The sequence below is a fragment of the Lampetra planeri genome, chromosome 32 (genome assembly GCF_965212315.1).
Source record: "Lampetra planeri chromosome 32, kcLamPlan1.2.h2, whole genome shotgun sequence".
NCBI classification, from domain to species: domain Eukaryota; kingdom Metazoa; phylum Chordata; class Hyperoartia; order Petromyzontiformes; family Petromyzontidae; genus Lampetra; species Lampetra planeri.
Genome location: NC_136138.1, coordinates 10,693,015 through 10,715,211, shown reverse-complemented (window position 1 = coordinate 10,715,211; position 22,197 = coordinate 10,693,015). Strand labels below are relative to the sequence as shown.

Below are 22,197 nucleotides of genomic sequence, written 5' to 3'. Positions count from 1 at the left end.
GCTTAGTAATAACACGGTCGTCTATCGGGCATTACGACTGGGTTTACCAAGTGGGCAAGAGAACGCATGACCACGTCGCTCGATTCGATGAACAGCAGCCGTGGTTAAGGTTGACATCGACGGCACCGTAAATAAAGGGGAAATAGGCCCGAGATGACTGCCGCTGCGGGAGATGGAGCGACGAAATCGGCTGCTGAATGGTTTGCTTCACAGCTTTGGGATCGTGATCGCTGGAGGTGCCCCTCAGCCAGCAGTGGATATAGCCCCCCCCCCCCCCCCCGGGCTGACGGATGTCAAATATGTGAGAGCGGTGCGAGTGAGAAAGGTGGCCGTGGAGGGCCAAGATTGTCATCGGTGGCGTCTGACACGTGAAGTAACCCGCATTGACCAAGCTGGTGAAGTATGGTCATAACAACCTCCCACCCCCTTGGCAGACACGGCTTTGGGGAGACCTTCATCCAGCAGTGGAATTTTAAAAAATTGGCTGCATCATTAATACATTGAATTGTTTGTCGTGCAGACACGACCAGACAGAAAGTGCTGTACTGTAATAATGAGTAGATCAAAGCTGATGATGATGGTGGTGGTGGTTGTCATGATGACTGCAGTACCTTTAGCGAGGACAGGTCCCTGGCAGACGAACGCCACCAGCAGCACAGAGACACCGACACGCCGCTTCCACAGCCTCAAGGAAGACCGCAAGACGCCCGGCACATCACCCGCCACGGTCCAAGACGTCTCATGCCCTCCCCGTCCACCTCCCGGTGCCACGGGCATCTTCACAGCCTCGCTGATGGGCAGCACCGCCGATGTGTCCGCGAGAGACAAAGCTGTGATTGACGACACTGTCGCTGTACTAACAACAACACCACCACCACGGTGCTGATTTGTGTAGCCCACGGTATGTCGCGCACACAGACACACACACAGTGGTGTACAGACAGGTACACCTCGCCTTTAGCTCGGCTATACGTGGTGTGAAGATCGATAGACTTCGGTGGCGGCAATAAACGACATCGTTGGAGGCGATTGTGGCGTCGTGAATATCTGTGGCCCGAGTTGAGGTGTTTGATGGTGACGCTTCCTCGGCCACCCACTCCTCCTGCTGCTGCTGCTAATGCTGCATGTGGCTCGACTGGAATGGGCTGCATGAACCCCCGTGTCCCACGCTCTGTTGTGAGATCAGAGGGTAGAAAATCCTCTAAATGCACTTTACTCTTGGGTTTTTTTTCGGTAAAGTCACGTAGGTAAACATATAAATACATAATTAAAAATAATAATAGAAATAACATAACAAATAATATTATAAAAATAATAGAAATAATAGAAATAAAATAATAAATACTATTTTTTGTTTGTTATTATTTCTATTATTTTTATTAGAAATAATAATAGAAATAAAATAATAAGTAATAGCATTTTGCTTCTATTATTTGTTTTTCTTTTTATCTACGTGACTTTACCGAAAAAAAACGAATAGTATGAATCAGAGGTGTGGACTCGAGTCATGTGACTTGGACTCGAGTCAGACTCGAGTCATGAATTTGATGACTTGCGACTCGACTTGGACTTGCATAACAATGACTTTGTCCCACCTCTGGTATGAATCCTTGCAGTCACGAAAGCTTCAAATCTAGAATTAAATGCACTTTCTTTCTCTCGTGGGGTGTGTGTGTGGTGTACCTATTGATGTTGTTGTTGTTGCGTAAATTGTCATTGTGTTCAGTCAGTTTCATTTCAGTTCAGTTTCATTTATTTCGTCGGGTTGTCAGGAGCCAACCGCCCAATTGTCGAGGTCTATCAGCCACGCCGAGAGGGCCTCCGGAATGGGTTTGGTGTGGGTTTTGGTGTTCTTCCTCGGATGGTAAATAGTCGTAGTGTTTGGCATGCGTGGCCACAATCGCATTAATGTGGCTTGTCTTCTTTAATTTTACATTTACGAAGGTGATTTGTGGGAAAATGTTGCATGCCACGTGTTTTTATAATAGAAATTCAGATGGCATAAATAAGTAAGGTACATTGGAAATGAAAACAGCTATTTTATAATGCAGACAACATTTCAAGCACACGAATGACCATGGCTCTGAGATGCAGAGCCAAGCTTCAGTAGTTAAATTTTATTTAGTTCCATCATTATAATGAATTAGTTTTCTTAACCTGATCTCATCCACCTATTTATTTAGTAATATTGATAATTAAATTAACTACCACCGGTGTACATGTGTTTTTCATTCATTTCCCTCCCAACAAGATGTCTTTAATTGTTTGGCGAGCTTATAGGAGTACATATTTTTTATCCCAACGTTTCTGCCTTTTTAACTTCTTCTATCGTGTCCTATATGTAGTTTATTTCAATTGCTTGCAATTATGGACTTCGATGAACAACAGCTTTATAGCTCAGGGTACCCCTCCAGTATTACTACATTTGTGGGTTCACTCTCCGACACGCCGGTGTGCTGAACTAGCAACTAATTGGCATGTTTTGTTTACGTGACAAAACTTACTAATTGGCTGTGTCGGGTGGTGGCGGGTTTAACGACACATTTAAGCAATCTAAGGGGCCGTCCATAAATGACGTCACGTACCTGGGGGGGGGTTCAGACATTGGTGACGATGTGTGACGAGAAGGGGGGTTTGAGAGATGTGACGTCACATCAAAACGGGCAACTTTAAATAAATATAGACAACACGTTCTACTTAATTAAATAGACTTTTTAATGTTTTTTCCTACATCAGAGTGCAGCGCCACATTAAATACGCACTACAATGACAATAGTTTAAAGCGATTTGAAGCATGTTTGATTTTTTTTTTGGGGGGGGGGGGGGGAGAGCTTTGTGACGTCATATTTGAGGGGGGTCTGACTTTTTGTGACGCCGTGTGACGAGGGGGGGGGGGTCAAAATTCGTCTAAAATCGCGTGACGTCATTTATGGACGGCCCTTAAACCCCCCCCAAAAAACCAACTTGTTATGGATATACATAAATATTCTGATTCCGATATATATCTTCTCTTTCTCTAAATGATAGTGTAGCCTGAGCCACAATACTCTAAAAGTGACTTTTATCGAAACACTATCCTGCAACACACAAAAACCCCATTAAAAACACGTGTTTGTTACCTGTTGGGGGAGGGGGGGGGAATCCTCTAGTCTGGCACCGCAAGTGAGTTCTAACCCACCACGTGATCGCCTCCGACGAGCCCTGACCCCTTGGCCTCACCCACGGAGTTGACGTCATCAATTCAATTCCTCCTCAAACATCACACAATTGCATTGGCTGTGTAACCCATTGCCACGTTATTCCTCAGCGCAATGTATATGTATAGTGATGCGACGTTAATGTATCATGCTTTATAGAATTGCGAGAACGGCCCAATTCACTAATTGGCAGTTGAGGCATTAAACCAAAACCCAATCATTTTAATTTGTGGTGTCTCTTTTGTAAAGTTGTCACAATATTTGACAGAGACCCTCTTTTTTCAATTAGCCTGAACAAGACAGCAAGCCACAAAGCAAGCACACACGGCACTGATATGCAAAAGTTTGTGCTTAGTCACATTGCATTATCACTGTACAGTAAAAACAAATTGTGTTTCACCCATACCGGCCTTACACCGCCCTCTGCAGTTCACAGTGCTAATCTGACAGCTTACAAATTTCTCCCCTTGAGCTGTAATCATTATCGCAACATCCTATTGTCTGCAGGGTCATTCGTGATTTTACTCCCACTTTAGGGTGCAATTTGTCAAAGACGTATCTTTATTGTCTGTTGAAATGTGTGCCGATGCCTTCTTTATTGAGGAAGATATTAGCTCATAAAATAATAAATTAATGATAAAGATTGAGATCACCTGGGCAGGTACCATAACCACCACAGCTTGAGCTACTTTATGAATCCGAAAGGGATTCTTTGCCCCGTGTTGATGCCTCGTTGAGGTTCCCAGACAAAAGAGGGCTGTGGGAGGATTGACAAACTGGTATCTTTGTTTTGGTATTAAATCTAGGTGGGTTTTGATCACAGCTGTTCGTAACTTAGCCAGTCACCATCATTGGTTTCTGAGATGTCGACCGCTATGGGTTTTAGGTCTTTGGGCCTCTGCTCAGCAACTTTTACAACAAAATATTAAATTATAAAAATCGGGTAACTTGCAGATAGTAAGAAGAAATAGGCCTAATGATATAGTTTTCGTGGCCCCAACGACTGCTAGGGATAATAGGAGACGCGGTTAAATGGGTTAAAGTTGAGTGTCGTTTTAGTGTGGTAATGTCTTAATACAGGCGTAATCATTTGTTCAAAGGTAGTAAAACAATAGAAAAAATGTAGAGTAGATTTTTGTTCTCATGGATGTGGTTATAATGTGAAGGCGTAGTATTAAATGTACGATAAACAGGATGCAGTGGTTAGCGCACTGCACAGTAAACTTGTCGAGTTGAATTCAATTCCTGATGACAGATAATATTCTTGGTGAGTGATGTCTGAATCGGTCCTAGGCAACCATTTGACTAATATGGCATGGGGAGGTCTTTATCGAGTGATGGAATAACAAAGGGCTGTAAGTTATTAGGTGTGTTATGTAATGTACTCCATTGCATACAGCCTCGAGAAGTTACTTCAAACCCTTAAGTAGGAAATAATAACCACAGTCACACAATGTAATGCACATCACTTTATTTTTTGGTGCATACAGTACCATCAATCATTGCAATAGCCCCTGAATTAAACCAATACCATCATTTAAATACTTTAATGGCAAGCGCATAAAAGTAGGGCTTCAACATAATTGGTTTTGTGTGACTCGTTAAAAGAGTATTTAAACACACTATGACTACTCATAATATAGGTTTTTGGGTCAGATCGTGTTATTTATAAATGTGTCGTAACCCTCCACCACCCGACACGGCCAAATAGTAAAAAAATGTGTCACGTTTTTCAAAGGACAAAATAATTCACTTCTTTAGCCTTTGAAAAACGTGACACATTTTTTTACTGTTTGGCCGTGTCGGGTGGTGGAGGGTTACGACACATTTATAAATAACGCGATCTGACCCAAAAACCTATATTATGAATAATATTGGTCGCGAAAGCCTACGTGTTAAACACACTATGACTACCCCTAGCATGGTTCTTCTTTAAGCAGGTTATACCAGCCACCATTTATTTCAGAATACATACATAACCATTGCGTGCATCGTTCATAAAGCATGGACAAGACCCTGTCACCATGACATCACATTTCCTAACTCGACCGATGTAAGAGGTAGACTACCCATTTTTAAACCCATTTTCTGCATGCTGATATTTAAAGCAAAAATTGTCAGATAAATAATATTTTTTAACACAGTGGTATGATTAGTTTGGACAGTTATTTTTCGGTAAAAGGGTTTAAAATTTGGCAGCCTACCTCTTAAATCGGTATGGTTGGGCGGTATGCAGGTTCCGCTGTATTCTTGTTACACATAGAACTTGACTTTGGTGTCTTATTACAGTGCAAGGAGGTACTCTCTGGACAATGGAGAGGGTATCCTGGAAACCAGACATTACAATCCACTTTTGATACTTTGTTTTAACATATCAACTCGTCACAAATGGCAACATAATTAAATTAACAAATCACTTTTTCATCCAGATAAATCGCTCACTTTCAACAAGAGACTATTTTTTGGACACCCTTCAATTGACCTGAACCAAAATTCATTATTTTTTTTATTTTTTCCTGCCAACCCTCGCCATAATTTTCGCGTTGGAAGCAGCTTGTGCTCGCTGGCTATGGGCAGCCCTTGCCAAGTCATTGAGGATGCCGTAGACTCGCGTCGGAACGTCCAGGGACAACGAGATGGTCGGCCCTCGGTGATGCACATGTGCGGGTCGTGCATTTCGGGTCCTTCTCATCTTCAAGCTGCCGAGGCCTCCACCGATTCCACCTCCCGTTGCGCCTTCATTGTGACCTGCACAGTCTCGCGCGGCCCGAATGCCACGGGTCCTTCTTCGCATCCTCAATTTGCCACGACCTTCATCACCAATTGCACGTCCAGTGCTTGCATCAATGCCACCAACATCACCACGCCCATTGTGCCTTTGAGAGACTGCATCATCGAGCTGACACAATTCTCTGATGTAGAACATATAGAGCCTTGACTTTGCGTCCAATACATTCATCAAGTCGAGGTGAATGGTGATGTCCTTGTGAGCCGATGCCCACTTCAAGAGTTCAGCTGAAAGAGCGGCGGCATTTAATGGAGAAATCGGAGCAGTTGCCTGCCTCATCGTGGCTCGAGCTAAACGCTTGAGATCTTCCATTTGAACACTGGAAGACACAATGGCGCAGATAAGTGGCCACATGTGGCTCTGGATGAGTTGAGGAGATCGCGGGACCACAGAGAGAAGACGTCTTCTGCTGGGCACCTCGCCATCTGCTTGGCTGGACCCTGGCTTGATAACCGCCCCGGAGGTCTCCGTTAGGCTGATGAGCAACGTTGACGCAAGGAAAACTGTGCACAACATTTTACGTTGACACACGGTGCCAACGGTATGCACAGGAGGGGTTTTCTTTTTTGTTGAAGAACAAAACGACCTGTAATAAAAAAAAATGGAATTGTTACTCTTGCAATATTTTCATCATTACATTGCATTTAATTATTATGAATGGGCTTTAATCTGCTATACAAAGATTCCACAAGTTATATTTAGCACACATTACATTTGAGCACTTTGAAATTTGGTAGCATTTAAGCTATCAATGAATGCAAATCATAATCCTTTACACGTTGTATCATCTAAATCAATTGGGACAAAAAATCACTTTGAAAACAACGTGTGTGTGTGTCTTTATTTATACCGTAACATAATTAAAGAAAAAATGTACATTTCGCTTATGATTGATATTCCAGCTACTTTACATTCATATGAAGACGCACACATTGCAAAGCACTTGGTGCCCTCAAGCTCACCTATAAATGATGCTGACCACAGCACAAAAATAAAAGTTGCTCTCGTGCCAGCCAAAAGCTTTTCCTCTGCTCTCCTCTTCTCGCAAAGTCCAACACCTGCACAGTGGCTGGAGTTTATATATATTGTGTCTATCGTGCGTTCATCTGTGACACATGAATAGACCCCACTATATTGCATTGTACACCTGTGGCATCCGGAAAATTGCGGACAGATCTGGCTGGAGCTGCTCGTACCGGGTACTGTATACCTGCTGCAGCGGGATATTGTCGTCTCTGGATGCGCAAGGTCTTTTTCTTTTACCCATGGACCAGAAAACACCACAAATAATTCACCGATCTGGTTATGAATGAAGATAAACTATCGTGCGCTAAATAAATAAAAGGAGCGGCGTTATATTTCTTCGTACGGTATTGTATATGTTATTTTGTGTGATTAATAAGCAGGTGGAAATACCGTTTTTAATAGATTTGTGTCATTGTGATGGAATTATATAGTTGATGTCGTATTGATATTTAGTTTAGAGAGATCTGATAACAGTACGGTAGTGTCTTTTAATTTAGATTATTGTGCTGTCATGTTTTTGTTACTTGACAATTAAAAATACGTTTTCCTAAATATAGTTGCATGAATGTTTAAACTGCACGATACGTTGTTATTAACGTATTTGACATCAAATATGATGCGTGTTCATTTCTTTTTTTCATGTACAGATACCCCACTAAAAGCATCAAGCTTCCATTACAAGCGCGATCACTTTAGTGAGATCTCCACACATTGTATGTATGTTGAACTTCTTGAATACGCCTTGCATCGTCAGCGTTGTCCCACTACTAAATCTGAAGTAATGGGCTTCAGTGTTCCAAAAGCAGTGCCTCTTCAGTGCCTTATATACGTTTGTTCAGCTACACCCATGAGGTTAAACGTGCCATTTGTATAGGTTCAAGTTGACTTATCGCAGCGGTGATTGGAAATCAGCTGACGCATTTGCAATACTTCAAGGACTTGCAGGCAGGATGAGAGAATTTAAATCAGTTATTTATTTAACTGAAGGAACTTAAAAAATAAAATATATGTATATTCCCAACTTAAAATTAACTCACCATTTGTGTATTGCCAATGTTTATAGGCGTGTTCCCATGACATTATTCATCAATGCGTTAGGAAATGTGAAACAAAAAATATGCTCATGCAGCATATGCAAATTACTTTACCGTATAAGCATAAGACAAAACATGCCCACCCCATCACTAACCTGCACTGATCATGCTGAAGTAAGGTCACATAACCCTTATCATCAATATGGTATGAGGAGGCCTTCATCCAACATAGTATTGAGGTTTGGCAGATCACATCAATTCGTTAAACTCCCATCATCTGGCTTGCCAGGGTATGACAGTACAGCAAGTGCATGGATTTCCATCTGTATTCCATCTGTACCGAATACTGTTTCGGGACTTGTTTTGCTTGGCCACGTCTATCTCGCATTATTTAGGCCTAAAACTATTCATAGGACCATCGGAATACTGTATTGAGTTCAATAAAATAATCGAGGAATGGATAGGGGTGTGAAACATAAGGTACGCCAAGCTTCTGCCCATGGTGTATATTGCCCATGGTGGACTCTGCCCATGGTGGACACTGCCCATGGTTGACTAACCAAGGTGGACACTACCCATGGTGGATACTGCTCGTGGTGGACTACCTATGGTGGACACTTATCATGGTGAACACTGCCCATGGTTGATACTACCCAAGGTGGACACTACCCATGGTGGACACTGCTCATGGTGGACACCACTCATGTTGGACACTGCCCGTGGTAGACACTACCCTTGGTGGTGGACACTATCTATGGTGGTGAACACTACCCGTGGTGGACAATACCCAAGGTGGTGGACAATACCCAAGGTGGTGAACACTACCCATGGTGGACACTGCCCGTAGTGGACACTGCCCAAGGTGGTGGACACTACCCAAGGTGACCACTACCCACGGTGGTGGACACTACCCATGGTGGACACTGGTGGCATTGTCACCCCAGGTGGTCACGTGAGGGAGGGAGTTGTGAGGCGTTCCCACGCGAGCAGATTCAACAACTCCGCGCGCATGCGCAGAGCGAGCGCGTCGAGCCGGCGGTCGTGGTGAAGGCGGCCATTGTTCGGCGGCGGCGGCGGTAGCGTTGTCTCGTCGCGGTCTCTCCTGGTCGCGTTAGCAGCCTCACTCGCTCAGTCCCCAGACATGGCGCAGTACAAGGGAGCCGCCAGCGAGGCTGGCAGGGCCATGCAGCTGATGAAGAAGCGCGAGCAGCAGAAGGAGCAGCTCGAAGCGCTCAAGATAAGGATTGCCGAGGTGAGTAGGCCTTTGCGATGCCCGAGGAGTTTCCTAATTCCCCCCCGCCGGGGGACACATGACCCCGGGCTCGTGTCGTGGGTGTGGGGGGCATGTGGGAAGTTCGGGAAACAATGTAAACATTACCGTTAAACGTTAAGTCACGTAACGTGGTTCCTTATTTGTTGAAGTGGAAACGTATTCTCTTGACTTGTAATCAAATGTGTTGAACGCCGTCTTGTGTAGAATAAGCACGTTTGTTTTGTAACTGCGACACGTTTACATCTTGACCCTTGATAAAAGCCAGTGAAATGATGCACCGTGTAGTGATGCGAAAGTTATCTATTACGTATTAAATGAAGACAACTTACGCAATAAATACACGAATGTATTGTATCGGAGATACTCGAGGCGACGTGGTGGTCAGTAAGAGGGCAGTCCATCAAGTTGCACTGTTGTACTAGATGGTTCCATGTCTATGCTCCCGTTACCAACTCTCTTGCACTGACCAGCGAGGTGAAGTATGGTCGTATAACCCCCACGACCTGCATTGTGTGGGGAGGTCTTCATTCAGCAGTAGATGTATAAGGGCCGTACATGTACAGTATATGGATTCTGAGAAGAAGTCTAATACAGTTTTACACTATTTTAAGTTGAATCGTGTTAAATGGCGAAGCTGTGCTGTTCATGTGGTTATCATTGTCGCTGATCAACTAAAGTCAACAGCGAAGTGTCCTTGCTATAACGATGTTTTAAATGGTTATCCAAATGTACAGCCCTGAACCAAATTTGTTAATTGCACATTCCTGTAGTAGGAGCCAGGTATACCATTGGAAAATCATATGCAATAAGAATGTAAACATGTTGTGAATGATTCATAATCAACATTTTTGGGTTTAGATCGCGTTATTTATAAATGTGTCGTAACCCTCCACCACCCGACACGACCAATCAGTAAAAAAAGTGTCACGTTGACAAAAGACAAATAGTTCACTGCTTTAGCCCACCGGTGTGTTGAAGCGTGAAACCACAACAATTTACAATTTGAGTACGACGTTTCGCTGGTAATTGCATCCAGCATCATCGGGCAATTCGCCAGAATGGTGAGGCTCTGCTGTGTCTCCTGTTCTTATATACCAGCGAAACGTCGTACTCAAATTGTAAATTGTTGTGGTTTCACGCTTCAACACACCGGTGGGTTAAAGCAGTGAACTATTTGTCTTTTGTCAATGTGACACTTTTTTTTACTGATTGGCCGTGTCGGGTGGTGGAGGGTTACGACACATTTATAAATAACGCGATCTAAACCCAAAAACGTTGATTATGAATAATATTGGTCGCGAAAGCCTACGTGTTAAACTGATGTTGTAATGAGCATATAGCTTTGTCTTTGGATGACAAACAAAAATAGTGGTGTTGCATTTGGGGTTGATGATGAAAACACAAATCTGTTTTAACAAATGCATCATTGTTCTTGTCAGGAAAACTTGGCCAAGTCCAACATTGACAGAAAATTCTCAGCACATTATGATGCTGTGGAGGCGGAACTCAAGTCAAGTACAGTGGGTAAGCACTATCGCATCAGTTGTCATTATATCACTGATAAAAACAACATGCACGTGTTTTATGGCTATAACTTGATGTAAACAATTATATAATTCAAATTTACAAGTTATTGGTATCCAAAGTTTTAATAGAAAAATTCACGCCTACTTACGTGGTCCAGCAATTAAGTCCTAATGAAACATCACACAGCGTAAGTTTCTGAGCAATGTGGTGTGTTAGTGTACCGAACAATTCTTTGATTTTTCTTTTCACCATCTTTCCTGCCACTTGCACAGGTCTGGTGACCCTGAATGATATGAAGGCGAGACAGGAAGCGCTTGTGAAAGAACGTGAGAAGCAGCTTGCCAAGAAGGAGCTTAGCAAGGAACTATTGCTGTGAGTGCAGATGCGGATGAATTGTGCGCATTCCCACACTTGCTGTACAGTTGCCAAAGAGACGTCACCGCCATAGTCTCTTCCGCCAGTTATTACAAATATTTTTGGAAGTTGCTTTCAAGTTAGTTTATGTTAAGTGTTACCTAAACACAAAGTACTCAACGTTAAAACCCCCATCATGAACCCCCTACCACTAGTGTAGGATGAATTTAAAGTAGATTTTCTTGATAGTAGGTTTTCCCCTTTTTTTTCTGGCAACAAAACAGGTGTTAAGATGTTAACACCAAACTGAAACCTTTTAACAAGGAATCATGCCAGTAAATTGTTGCTTAAGTCCTGTATTGCTGCCCTTATCCCTGCCTGCTTTCAACATTGCAGAGTTTTCATTTCATAAATGAGTTGTGAGATATTAGCATGATGGAAGTGCTTCCTGCGCAAAAAGCCGATGCTGAATCATTACCATCAATGCAGGAAGCAGGAGCTGCAGCGTGAGAAGGAAAAGAAGATGGAGCAGAAGAGAAAGATCGCCAGCTTGTCGTTCAGTCTGAACGATTGCGAGGAAGATGATGAAGACTACAACAGCAGCCTCTCTGATGAAGGTCTGTCTGAAAAACTTGACACCTTGAGCCTCGGGCACCCCTGTAAAAGAGGTTATCTTGTTACACCGTTGCCTGCTTCCGAATGACCCACGAATGTGCATTGTAATGTTTGAAATGTGTATCCACTCACTTTTGATGCTTCCGTAATTTGGATGTTGCTGACTGCATATTTCGTTTTAGAAATCGAGTACCCGGTGAAAAAGAAAAAAATTGGTAAAAATCCAGATGTGGACACCAGCTTTCTTCCGGACCGGGGCAGGGAGGTCAGTGTTGATCATTGCTTGTCTTAACCATCTTCTGCCATGCAAACCTATTCTATGCCTCCATTAATTTCCAATGCTGTACTTTAAGCAGGAGTAGGGGTTTCTTAAAAAAATCGAAAAGAGTTCAAGCTTCTTGCAGGCATTATTTTAGCGTTTAGTATAATGATTTCACCTATGATCAGGTCATTGATGATGCTTCTGATCTCATCAGTGCTCAGCAAATTTGTGCCTAGATAGTTCTTGGATGGGCGACCACCTTGCTTAAGTTTGTATAAGCTGTGGGACTTGGTTGTGGCCAGCAGAGGGCAGCTCGGCAATATCCATTGTCCATAATAGTTTTTATTTAGGTTAGATCGCGCAAGTATGTGTCGTTAAACCCGCCACCACCCGACAGACAATTAGTAAGGTTTGTTAAGTAAGCAAAACGTGGCAATTCATTACTAGTTCAGCACACCGGTGTGTTGGAGAGTAAACCTACAACATTTACAATTCGGGTACGACGTTTCGCCGGTAATTATAACCAGCCTCATCAGGCGACAACCGGAGTTGATATCCATTGTAGTGTACTCGTTCCCACATCAATTATCTGTCTTCACATGCCTGCTTTGACCAGTATTCTGATGTATGGTCAAATGACCCCCATGACTTGCATGGCATGGAGAGGCCCCTCATCCACTATTGGCAAAGCCTGCATATGAACCTTATGGCAGGACCCCAGGGTCCCGAATAAACGGAAGTCAAAATCGTAATTTATTTATTTTTGGCGACTCTACCCCACCGCGCGCAAAAACGCTGCGACCCACCCGGCGCAGATCATTCAGTTATGTCATCCAAGCGCAGCGAGGACGAATGCGCAGAAGAGCTTAACAAGCGAATGCACTCCATGCTCGGATATGGGCAGGATCATAAGTCGTATCCAAAGCTGCTCAAACTGCCTACACGACTTAAGTCCTTAATTTGTCATAACAGGATGCATAATACAGTGAAACTGCTCTCTTATCTTCATTATTACGTGTGACCTACCAATGTCTGCAGCCAGGATCAATCGATGACAATCCTATTACCTGCAGATATTTAACAGATGAGATGCGTTGCACCGTTAATTCCTCTTGTTTGATAATACTCTCTTGTCCGTATGCATCTGTGCAGATTGGCTTAACCGCAAAAAAAAACATTAGTCCTCACATACCTTTCGATTTAAAGCTTTCGTGACTGCAGGGATTCATCTTCCTGGTTCTTTCGGTAAAGTCACGTAGAAGGGAAGTAATAAAATAATAAAAATAAAACATAATAAAATGAAATAATTCTCACGACGTTTCGGCTACAACGCAAGCAGCCGTCTTCAGGTGAAGAATGAGACACTACCAAGCTAGGAGCTTATATATAAACTGGGTTGGAGGTGGAAGAGCGCCTTAACAAAAAAGAATGTGCATATGAAGAGGAATTTAGCATATTCATGGAAAATGCGTAGGAGGTGGGCGGGGGGGGGTTTCAAAGGCATATTATGCCCATGCATTATGCAGGATCAACAGCACCAAGGGGGGGTGCAGGGAGTAGCATTAACAAAGGAAAGGAATGTTATTGATATGTAGCTGCAGTTACTAAACAACCACGTAGAAAACTAAAGTATAAACTACATAAAAAACTAAAGTATAAATTGCATAGCACCATCATTATACTTACTATACTCTACAATAAGCTGAGTTACTAACAGCAAGTAATACATTACAATTCTACGTCGTAAAAATTATATAATATGCTTCCATCTAAACTTTATTCTCTTACATCACACGAGCATATACCGTACTATATACTGCCATAGATAAACCCAACATTAAATTATATACTGTATTACTATAAACCACCCTATACCTTATACATTTCAACATAACACTATGTATTATTCTACCCACCCTAATGTGTATCGAAATGGTTTATTATGTCCTTCCAATGATTGCTAAGCCAGAATCCATCTTCTCGGTTAAAATTGTCTCTGTGTTTGTATATGTGGATCGCCTCATGAACGAATCTCTCATGATAGCCAGATGGCTTGCAGAGAACCTCTGTCTTGGAGAAGTCAATGTCATGTGAGCCCACTGAGTTGTAACAGTGATCTGCCACGGCTGAGGTGTTTGTCCTACCGTGTTTCAGGTCAGCTTTATGTTCACGGATGCGGTCCGAGACATGTCGTTTGGTTTCCCCAATGTAACTGCTACCACAGAGGCAACTTAGTTTGTAGACACCAGGGTACTGTATGTCTGGAACCACATCTTTTACAGACGGTACCAGATCACGGATTTTATGTACTGTATTGAATCGGACCTGGATCTTGTGTTTAATCAGGATTTTGGAGATCTTTTTTGTGACCCCAGCAATGTAGGGTAAGGTGATGGTTTTGAAAGGCTCCTCAACAGGATCCTTCTTGATGGTTGGAGTGATGGCTTTGCGGATTGTGTAGTCGGAGTAACCATTAGCCTTAAGAGCTTGGCGTACGTGTTTGAGTTCACTGGAAATGTGTTCATGGTCGGAGATGCATTGGGCTCTATGATATAGAGTCTTGATGAGAGAATTCTTCTGGGATGGATGGTGGTGGGAATCCGGTTTTAGATAAGTATCCGTATGGGTGGTTACGACGTAGAATTGTAATGTATTACTTGCTGTTAGTAACTCAGCTTATTGTAGAGTATAGTAAGTATACTGATGGTGCTATGCAATTTATACTTTAGTTTTTTATGTAGTTTATACTTTAGTTTTCTACGTGGTTGTTTAGTAACTGCAGCTACATATCAATAACATTCCTTTCCTTTGTTAATGCTACTCCCTGCACCCCCCCCTTGGTGCTGTTGATCCTGCATAATGCATGGGCATAATATGCCTTTGAAACCCCCCCCCCCGCCCACCTCCTACGCATTTTCCATGAATATGCTAAATTCCTCTTCATATGCACATTCTTTTTTGTTAAGGCGCTCTTCCACCTCCAACCCAGTTTATATATAAGCTCCTAGCTTGGTAGTGTCTCATTCTTCACCTGAAGACGGCTGCTTGCGTTGTAGCCGAAACGTCGTGAGAATTATTTCATTTTATTATGTTTTATTTTTATTATTTTATTACTTCCCTTCTACGTGACTTTACCGAAAGAACCAAGAAGATGAATCCCCACATACCGCTCGCATCAATGTGGATAAGAGGAGCGGCGACCCACTACTCTGTAGAGTAACATTGGTATCAACGCTTGTTACAATATGAACAGCGCATTGAAAGCGCGTACTATTTTATGTACTGTTTACAAAGTGTGTTCACAAATCCACACTGAGAAACCCGATGATTGACAGAGGGGTGTAAATTATTTTTTCGATCATGTATTTAAATAGAGGTACTGCAAGCAAGTAGTTTTCAATTTTAAAGGCATAGTTTAATAAGATGGCACTTGCCACCATTCCTTTAAATTTATTGGTGAAAAAGAGCAAAGTTTTTGTTTACATTATAATATAATGTTTATGCGAGAGCCCCCCGGGGGCTTATGGGACCCCAGGGTCCCGTCATAAGGTTCATATGTACACATAATGATGTCAAGTAGGGCAAAACACATCAAAGTGGTGAAGTAATGTCTGTTTATCTTTTACATTGTGAATTTGCTATTTGATTACAGAGGGTGAAGCATAGATCAGATGTTTTCTCAGCATTGTGCTGAGGCGCTTATGGACAACTCGTGCTGTCGCTGACATATTTTACCTGAATTCTCTCCACCTTGGACATTATTAAAGCTCCTGTGGCACTCTGACAAACAGCCGAGTTAACTTTCCTGCCCTAAATGAAATTTTACTTAAATACCGTATCAACACATCGATTATAATATAATCAGCCCAACTTATAGGTTCATCTTGAAGGAACAGATTATCCACTGTTAAATCGCAAGTGAATGCTTCTCTAATTTACGATGGATTTGTGTTCAACCTGGCTGTGTTTCTTGTTATAATTTTCGTAGGAGGAAGACAACAGATTGAGAGAAGAGCTGAGACAGGAGTGGGAGAGCCAGCAAGAGAAAATCAAAAGTGAGTGGTGACTAACACCAGCAAAAGCATGTACCTGGATTATTAGGGCTTCTTTGCATTGTTTTTTGGTCTTATCAATAACTCGGTAAATGTTATGTTTACTTGAATAATAATTACTGCTTATGTTTTTATATTGGCACCATGGAATTGAGTTGTTTTGTATGGTTTAGGTTGTGCATTTATTTAAGGATATGGAATTTATTTTTGCATAAAAAATATGACATTCTGGTGCGAAGTGCTTTTCTGCGTTTTAACTTGTATTAATCCACTCAGACGAGGAGATTGTGATCACCTACAGCTACTGGGATGGCTCTGGGCACAGAAAGACTGTCCGGGTACGTAGCGTTTATCTGTTCCTCCTTAGAATGATACATCAGTAAAATTAAGACTTGGCACACTGGACTCGCAATGCACCCAGACCGCAGAGAAAGGGGCCATAATTCACAGCACCCTGGGGACTATCCATATCGAGACCAGAATCAAAACATTGCCTTGATTTAGCCATGATAAAACTCGAACAAAATTGTATTGTTTATGATCAGTGTTACAACAATAATGTCACTGCTAAGAGTTATTTTTTTTATAAATCTGTGATTTGTATCCCAATAAACTAATTGTAGTTTTTCTCATGGTCTGACATGGGTGTATCATATGATAGACTATGTTTTTAGTGAAAGACCTTTTTGGTGAATGCATTGCGGATTGAATCTCATGAGTTTGTGACGATTGTTCAAGCTAGACTCAATGTAGTCATTACATAGCAAGTTTTCACCATCCTGTGCAAATGCCACATGTTTTACTTACAGATGAAGAAGGGAAACACCATCCAGCAGTTCCTACAGAAGTGCCTAGAAATGCTGCGGAAGGACTTCAGTGAGCTCAGGTGATGCTTTTGATTACACAAACTATTTCACCAAGGGATCATCACTGGAGTTTACCATGTGGTTTTTGGTAGCTGCATTGGTCCCATATACATTGCAGTGATTGATTAACGTCTGTCTTGCTTTGATATTTTAAACGTTTTATTACACTTGGATGTCTCTATTTGTTGGCGTTTCATGTGTATTCATTGCGCAGCATTCCCTACAGCTTGAATTATGCATCTCATGTTCTTGTTATGTGATTTGTTCCATTGTTTAGAACTTCTGGAGTGGAACAGCTGATGTATATCAAAGAGGATTTGATCATTCCTCATGTAGGTATTACCCAGGCACAGGTTCCAATGCTAATCAAATTCGCATTTATGTCCTTTGTTATTGTATAGGATTACATCTGCAAAAATATCCATAAGCAGCTGCAAAAACACACCAAGCTTTTCAACAGGCATATCATGTTATTGTAATTTTTTATGTGTTTTAATTTCCTTGCCAGATCTACACCATACCTTTTTTAAGCATCATACTTTACATGCTGCAATTAGTCACAGTGAAACATGAAGCTGTTCTAATTAGGTTTACAACCAGAATTAAATAATATAGTAAAACAATACTGCACCCTTTTTAGAAGCATTTGCACGAAATTGGGTTGTTTACTCAATTCACAATGCAATATTTTCTTGGGTGCTTATCAAAAATTGAGAGCCAAAACTTAAAGACATTTATGTTAACAGCCATCCAGGCAGTGACACAATGCATTATAGTAGTTGTCGACTGAAACCAGCTTTTGTTTTATGTGTAGCTTGAATGTGCATCTGTAAAATATCATTGCCATATTAGGTTATTATGTCATCAACTGATGAAGTTATTTTTTGTGGAAATTATTGGCCTTGATACTCCAGTCTACTTCACCTTGCTCAATTGCTCGCATGTTGTGTAGACAAATTGGATGTGGATTTTTTTTGTACATAAGGTCATGCTTGTCATCTGTTCAGATCCGGGTAAGCAAAGCAGGGCACATTAAGCAGATGTGAATACCTTATTAAAATTGATTTGCTAAGGAAAAGCTTGTCTGGGATTGACCATGATAATGAATTATCCAGCAGTAATACCTGATGGATGTTGATTAAGAATCATGAAGGACGAAAACACATATAAGCCATGCTTAGATGACGATAATGCTCCGTGAACTTGAATGACCCCTATGCGTTATGGGTCTGTGCTGCTTGCCTGTAACACTAATTATTCCCAAGTAACATTAATCAACCAGCAACAGAACCATCTGTCCCTGAGATGAGAATATTGTGTATAACCAGCAGTGACAAGGGAATTAATGAATGCAAGATGCCTTGCTTAATAATTATGTTTTATTGCAAAAGTATATTTTTTAAAAAACAAGATTTTATTTGACTGAAATTAAATGTACCGTACTTTGAAGCCAACTACCTGAATCCAAATCTGTTATGCAGACTGGTTACATTAGATTGTAAGCAGTTTGTTTCAAGGCTGGATGAAATACAGTGCACATTAAAATGTTATAAAATGGCTCTTCTATTAAGTCCGTGTGGATTAGTGCAAAAAATTATTTATCTCTAGCCTTGAAGACAAGATCGAGCAGCAATATTGTAATGTGAGCTATAACTAATTCTATCAAACGTACCCGCAAGCACTCTTAAAAGTTCTAAGAAGCCTTAATGTCAAGCAACATGGCTCTATGGCTTGAAATACAATGCGCTTCACTGTTGCACGTAAAATGGCATTTACTTGATTAGCTGACATTAAAACAAAAAAACTCGGTACATAATAACTATGCACAAAACATAAATAGCAAAAGTGTTAATTTAAAAAGTCTACAGATTCAGTCAATGAATGTACTTGCAAAGGGTGTGAAATCGACTTTCTATGAATACTTAATGTGTTTTCTAGTATTTGAGATACGTATGTTACAGCTAATGCAGTGCATTTACTATCACATTGCTACGTCTGTGCAAACCTGTCTGTGGTGTGATAATTTGTTGACTGGTATTGGGGTACATTTTCGTTAATATTGCCCATTCCTTCTTGGCCAATTTCTCATTGTTTTTGGCTTTCTCAAGCATAATGAGTTGATGTTTGAGGGTCTTCATTTGAGTGTCTTTATGCTTCTGTTTACAGCATTATTCCTTTTACGATTTCATCGTGACTAAAGCCAGGGGCAAGAGTGGTAAGTGAGCAAACTTTGTGTTTGTGTGTGCCACATTTGTGCCGCTGCAGTAAAATCCTTATGGGAGTTCCGTCCCCTCATGCATAATTGCCACACTAAGAAGTTTTGGCCTCTTTCCAGTCCAGGCTATATTCTTACAATTGGCATCATTCACTGATACCCTTCAGAGATTGTATGTGACGTAAGCATGCGTTTTGTAACATCTACACAATCTGAAGTGAAATTCTAAATGAGTTGGGGAATGTTTTGTGTTAATTACTATTGTCACCCAGCATTCTTTTCCTGAATTATATAAAATGAGCAGATGCTTGTGACCTGGCCATTAATAATCTGGTTTGTTTTAGTGATAATGAGGACATTGTGTCCTGTCTTTCGTCAAGTATTGTGAACTGATTGATTTTGTAGTTTAATCAGATGAGAGCCCCTTATGATTCAATACCAATTTCCCCATTCCAACTAGCCTTTGGGTATTAAGACTTTGCAATTGTTTGGCTGGCTGACCATAGATTTCCATGCTTGCCCACCTGTCAGTGTAATCGTTTTATAACTGAAAAAGCTAATTGCATCCAACGTCCATTGGTACACTGCCCCTTTTGTATTTTTATATCGTAGCACTGCTCAATGGAACTGTTTGCAGTTACAGAAAATTACAATTATAGTAGAAAAATTAATGCAGCATCAAACATTTCACATCCACTGACTGATAAAATTACCTGTAAATGCACCCAATGTAATAGTCAGAAGTTAAAGAGGATAGAACCTGCATAGTGATTGGATGGAAGGGGGGAGGCCCTTATCCAGCAGTGGTTTGACAAAGGGGCTGAATGTGCAAGGTCTGATACTGGAATCTAGTTTGAAGCGTTCATTGTATACATTTTTATCTGTCCCTGTGTTCAGGTCCGCTCTTCAGTTTTGATGTTCACGACGACATTCGGTTGTTCAACGATGCCACGGTGGAGAAGGACGAGGTAAGCGATGGTGATTTCCATTCGGCGACTCGGCATGAACATCGTGGTCACCGTTGTGCAATGTAACCTTGGAAGATGCAGCAACACGCATACAATACTCAAGAGTGTTATCGACATTTTATTGAACAAAATACATGAAACTTTAATCAAAACATACACGTGCATGTAAAGAAGAGGAAAAACTGAATAATTAAGATTGAATAATTAACTTTTTCTCTAGTTACTTGAAGATAGTTCTCCATTTATTCCCAAACAAAACTGCTCAATTTGGTAAATATCCCAAGAAAAACACCTCCTTAGAACAAATGTTGAGACTTTCCTGGATATAGAATTCAAATCGTTATTAAGTGTTACATGTCAATGCTTAATTATACAAACCTCCGATTAGCACGGTTGGCTACATACGGTGCGAAAGAAGTTCTACAGACACGGGTGATGATTTTCCTTGTTTTCCCAGTCTCACGCAGGCAAAGTGGTCCTGCGCTGCTGGTACGAGAAGAACAAGCACATTTTCCCGGCGAGCCGCTGGGAGCCATATGACCCCGAGAAGAAGTGGGACAAGTACACGGTGAGTTGGACTTCACACACTGCACAGAACCCCTACCCCCCCCCCATGCCCGCTGTTCACCCACAGAGCTGTAGAGGTCCTCGGAGCAACGGGGATGTAATCTGTTGACGAATGGGGTTGGCAAGAACTGCCTTACTGAAAAACCGTATTGTGTTCGATACCTGTCCAAATGCATTCCCAGATACAAACATACCTTATATTGCACTTTTATGTCGGTCGTAAATGCGTGCTAAAATGCACAGTTCAATTTCTGCACGGATTACAAAAGCAGTGTCACTTATATCTACAGCCCTTTTGTCATGCCACTGTTGGATGAGGTCCCCTCAAGGTCGTGGGGGTTATTTAACCATACTTCACCATGTTGGTGAATGCTGGTTGGTGAATGCTGACAGGGAGCATAGTCTTTTGACTACAGTACAGTGTGACGATGGATTTCGCAACACCGCCCTCTGCTGACAATGTAACTCCTTAGCAGCCTATAAAATCTGTGTCATACATATTGTCTGCCCATCCCAAGCACCATCTAGGCTGAAGCCTGCCGCTTTGCTTCTGAAATCTGATGTTATCTGGTGCATTCTGGGTGATTTGGTCACGGACAGGAGCAGTCTCAAATGTTATGATTTTAAATAATTTAATGAAATTTTATTTCAAACTGAAGCAAGGGACCTGGTTTATGTGGGAAATTTGAAAAGTAAGCCTTATTGAAATGTAGACTAATAGTATATGTCTCAATGGAATTACAGGGCTTGTGGCTGGCATGGAAAGTTTAATTATTGACAAAACATTACAATAATTAGCACATTTGTAGCTCCGTGGTTTTTTTCATTGGATGTAAAAACTTCCCTGATGTGCTGCAGAGAAGCAACACGATGCTTCATTGCTGCCAGTTCACCACCCAGGGTTCTTTGACCATAAATACTGCGACGCTTCCAGAAAGCCAAATGCAGCCAAAGTAGCACAGCATGTACACAAAGCAGCAAATGCATCACTGCCATTTATGCCAGACTTTTTCACTTTTACCGAGATTTGAGTTTGAATGAAGAGTGTTACCCTGGTATTGCACTCATTGGCATGCTGCCAAACGTGAGTTTTTTTTTGTAAAAGAGTAATGAATCAATGTGACACTTTTTCGTTCGCAGATAATTAAGCACATAGTAAATTATGTTCGTGTTTTAACATACTCTCTTTGCCCCCCTCCAGATTCGATGATTTATTTTGAGTTTTTCATGGAGCCTGGCCCCAGTGGGAATGGACGTTGCCAAGAGGAAATATTCAGAAGCTGCAGACTGGTCTCTCTACAGTCTTTCAATACATCACGCTAATATTTGCTGTTGTGAAAGTCCTTGAATTGCTTATGTATAGATGAATTAAATCGTGTATAAATTAGTCCACTTGTGTCATATATGTATTTGCTTTCATTTGTAAAATGTCAAATAAAATTTTAATACCTCG

The 22,197-nt window shown here is 41.5% G+C and overlaps 2 protein-coding genes across 3 annotated transcripts in view; one reads left to right on the top strand and one right to left on the bottom strand.

The window, feature by feature from the left end:
• Positions 1–1,150, bottom strand: part of LOC144729456 (disintegrin and metalloproteinase domain-containing protein 9-like) — a 41,091-nt gene extending 39,941 nt beyond the window's left edge. For both annotated transcript variants that reach the window (XM_078609763.1, XM_078609764.1), the window contains exon 1: positions 612–1,150. In XM_078609763.1, the coding sequence (XP_078465889.1) occupies positions 612–777 (166 nt within the window). In that variant the 5' untranslated portion in view covers positions 778–1,150. The remainder of the gene's footprint in view (positions 1–611) is intronic.
• Positions 1,151–9,033: 7,883 nt separating this feature from the next.
• Positions 9,034–22,197, top strand: FAM50A (family with sequence similarity 50 member A). Its single transcript, XM_078609762.1, has 13 exons — positions 9,034–9,297; positions 10,758–10,842; positions 11,118–11,217; positions 11,689–11,816; positions 11,997–12,079; positions 16,065–16,131; positions 16,405–16,466; positions 16,938–17,014; positions 17,272–17,326; positions 19,161–19,209; positions 20,107–20,177; positions 20,635–20,745; positions 21,946–22,197. The coding sequence occupies exons 1-13, from the start codon at positions 9,187–9,189 to the stop codon at positions 21,952–21,954; spliced, it is 1,008 nt and encodes a 335-aa protein (XP_078465888.1). The 5' UTR covers positions 9,034–9,186; the 3' UTR covers positions 21,955–22,197.

Bases quoted from the DNA above. Each gene is read 5' to 3' on its own strand.
- FAM50A (XM_078609762.1), top strand. From the start codon at position 9,187: ATGGCGCAGTACAAGGGAGCCGCCAGCGAGGCTGGCAGGGCCATGCAG. The intron at 16,132-16,404 runs GTGAGTGGTGAC...TAATCCACTCAG, and splicing joins CCAGCAAGAGAAAATCAAAA to ACGAGGAGATTGTGATCACC. The intron at 17,327-19,160 runs GTAGGTATTACC...TTCTGTTTACAG, and splicing joins AGGATTTGATCATTCCTCAT to CATTATTCCTTTTACGATTT.